General features: G+C 36.7%; 1 protein-coding gene across 3 annotated transcripts; it reads left to right on the forward strand.

Annotated features, from left to right (window-relative positions):
* Positions 1 to 214: 214 nt before the first annotated feature.
* On the forward strand, positions 215 to 2,414 carry LOC115122282 (zymogen granule membrane protein 16-like). Of its 3 annotated transcripts, none has more exons than XM_065027583.1 (5): positions 215 to 305; positions 624 to 641; positions 788 to 840; positions 1,113 to 1,281; positions 1,570 to 2,414. In XM_065027583.1, the coding sequence occupies exons 3-5, from the start codon at positions 789 to 791 to the stop codon at positions 1,934 to 1,936; spliced, it is 588 nt and encodes a 195-aa protein (XP_064883655.1). In that variant the 5' UTR covers positions 215 to 305; positions 624 to 641; position 788; the 3' UTR covers positions 1,937 to 2,414. The 3 variants fall into 3 exon arrangements, with proteins under 3 accessions (XP_064883655.1, XP_064883656.1, XP_064883654.1); XM_065027584.1 differs by having other exon boundaries at positions 221 to 309; XM_065027582.1 differs by lacking the exons at positions 215 to 305; positions 624 to 641 and having other exon boundaries at positions 756 to 840.
* Positions 2,415 to 3,171: the final 757 nt, after the last annotated feature.

Raw genomic sequence — 3,171 nt, forward strand, 5'->3', positions numbered from 1 at the left:
TTTTTAATCCCTATTTCAGATCATTAATTTGTTACAAATTCAAAAGAACACAATTATTATTTCCTTATAGTACTTCCTTGACACTCCCTCCCAAAGTAGCCTCGACCAATTAGTAAACAATGTCTGACTTCTCAATAGTGACTGACTAAACGTGTTCTTTGTCATGCTCCTTCCATCTAGAGCTGATGGAATGTTCAGCAGGTATAAATGCAGTTCTTAGAGGAAGCAGTAGACTAGAAGGACCTGGCAGAGACAGAGAGACAAGAAGCTTTCACAGGTTTTCACACACATCTCAAGATAGCACGGTGGGTAACTACACAACTAACTCAATTGAAAATGTGCAATGTTTTTAATGCATAATACTGGTGTGGGAAATGTTATGAAGTTAATACTCATTATCTCTTGGTACTTGGGCACAAACATTTTGGCCCTTTTGCCACTAAATTTAAATTCAATGATCTGACATTATTTTTAATGTGACAGTAGCTTAGCACTGCAAGAGTGATTGTAGTAAACAAGAGGAGGTTCAACTTTTTAGAGCCGTTTTATAACATTTCACATTCAGCAATGGTTTGTTGTTTGTTACATCACAATTTAAAAGGTTATTTTCTTCTCCCTCCTAGGAAACACTGACCTGACAGGTAAAATGACTTATTTGTTTTGACAAACTACTATGAAAAACATTATTAACTATATTTTTTCAAGTTTTACCATTTAAAGTGAAACGGAATGAGAGTGAAATTGACTGAAATTAAAGGTCTTAAGTGTTGATGCCTCACTTTTGCAGAATGTTCTTAATCCTGGTTGTCACAGTGTTCTTGGCTGGCTGCTTGGCTTTGCGTGAGTTAAATACAATTCTGAATTATAATGATAAAATAATAGCTTTTGTGCTTCCACCAATTTGTCTTTTTCAGTTAGACTTAGGAGTTCTTCTTTGAGACATAAACTAATGTATTAAATCATTGCAGAATGTACTTCAGTTAATTCATCTACACTTTATTCATAATATAAAGATCTTTCAGAAATGTATTGGTAAAATCAAAATGATGTATATATAAAGATGTATTATTAATATAGTAAATATAGTAAACATATTGGCCATGTTATTTTAGCCATCAAAGACCCCTACTCGTATTCCTCTGCGGTGGGTCAGGGAGGTGGCACCCCATTTGCTTCCTACGGTGAGGGACGCATCACGGGAGTCAGAGTGTGGGAGACCAACAACAACTACTACTACTACTACTACTACTACAACTACAACAGCAACAACTTCATCAGCGGGTGAGCAGACTCTGACCCATGAACAGACACCACTGACTCAGTCCAACTATACTATCCAACAAACACCACTGACTCAGTCCAACTACACTGCAGAACAGACTTTCATTCTTTCTTTATTTGTTGTGTTTATTACATATTCAGTTTATGACCAAACAATATTGTTATCGTATCTAACCCAGAGTACAATGTAAAATGTAATTCCTTGATATTCTCTGACGCTACCTGCTGTCTCGGTCTGAATGTGCCTTATCAAAACACAACCAACGTGAAAAGCTTCCTCTGTTTTAGGTTCCAGCTGAGATACGGCAACACCTGGTCTCCTGTCTTCGGTAACGAAGGGAGTGTAAAGCAGGTGATGGAGCTGTTTAATGATGAGGCCATCGTTGAGGTGTCTGGGAAGTACAACCCAGCAGACTACATCTGCTACCTGGTGTTAACCACCAACATGGGGCGCACTCTGTCAGCCGGCCTGCCCAACCAAATCTCCTTCAACTTCTACCCAACCAACATGGGCAATGAGCTGAGGATCCTCAGCGGTCGTTTCAACGGTGCCGGGATCACCTCCATCGGAGCCCACTGGGGATTAGTGGACATGGAAGGGGCTGGAAACAGTACTCTGGAAACAGCACTGGAAACAGTAACTCCTATTTATTAGGGGAAAAAATGCTTTTTAGTCCAGGAGTAAACTTTATCTGAGTCCAGGAAACTGACCCTATATGTTGGATGGATGTTTGACAGACGCTGACAGAACTGTTTTTATTTCACTATTATTTCACTGAATGAATTTGAATGTTTTGAGTACTTTGGAAGTACTTTTGAGGTGATTCCTCACTTGAAGCAGTAATAAAATATTTCTTAACATATTCAAAATTCATTCAGTTCAAATTCTCATGAAGCATTCATGAGATAGGAATATTATCACATTTTATCACAATAAAGGAAAGAATCATATGCGATTTAAAGAATGAATTATATCTTTGATTAATGGAACAATCAAATATTATGGGGAGATAATAGTGTTTCAGGGTGTTTCACCTTCACTATTTTATACACGCTGCATTTGTTATTTGTTGTTCCTTTTCTGCTACATCTGCTTCTGGACATTTTAATAAAAAGCATATCTTTAATCATTATATTTCATTGTATTCCTTTTGATAAGACAATACATTCAGTAGTGACCAGAAGCTACGATAAACTAATCTGTCATCTTAACAAACCCTTCCTCAATGGTGTCAATAAGGAACTACATTTATAACAGCAACGCCCTTCTAATAGTAATAAAGGGAAAAATGGATAGTTACATATCGGGATATTATTTTCCACAATATATCATGTCGTATCGCATCAACAATATCAAACTATTATGTTTGTGTTAGTTGGCTGTCCCTGCACTAAAACTCTTATTTTCCTTCAAATCAAATCAAATCAAATCAAATTTGATTTGTCACATACACATGGTGAGCAGATGTTAATGCGAGTGTAGCGAAATGCTTGTGCTTCTAGTTCCGACAATGCAGTAATAACCAACAAGTAATCTAACTAACAATTCCAAAACTACTGTCTTATACACAGTGTAAGGGGATAAAGAATATGTACATAAGGATAGATGAATGAGTGATGGTACAGAGCAGCATAGGCAAGATACAGTAGATGGTATCGAGTACAGTATATACATATGAGATGAGTATGTAAACAAAGTGGCATAGTTAAAGTGGCTAGTGATACATGTATTACATAAGGATGCAGTCGATGATATAGAGTACAGTATATACGTATGCATATGAGATGAATAATGTAGGGTAAGTAACATTATATAAGGTAGCATTGTTTAATGTGGCTAGTGATATATTTACATCATTTCCCATCAATTCCCATTATTAAAGTGGCTGG

The sequence above is a fragment of the Oncorhynchus nerka genome, linkage group LG14 (assembly GCF_034236695.1).
Source record: "Oncorhynchus nerka isolate Pitt River linkage group LG14, Oner_Uvic_2.0, whole genome shotgun sequence".
NCBI classification, from domain to species: domain Eukaryota; kingdom Metazoa; phylum Chordata; class Actinopteri; order Salmoniformes; family Salmonidae; genus Oncorhynchus; species Oncorhynchus nerka.

Coding starts and splice junctions, on each gene's coding strand:
- LOC115122282 (XM_065027582.1), top strand. CDS start 771: ATGCCTCACTTTTGCAGAATGTTCTTAATCCTGGTTGTCACAGTGTTC. Junction 841..1,112: donor GGCTGGCTGCTTGGCTTTGC/GTGAGTTAAATA, acceptor ATGTTATTTTAG/CCATCAAAGACCCCTACTCG. Junction 1,282..1,569: donor AGCAACAACTTCATCAGCGG/GTGAGCAGACTC, acceptor CCTCTGTTTTAG/GTTCCAGCTGAGATACGGCA.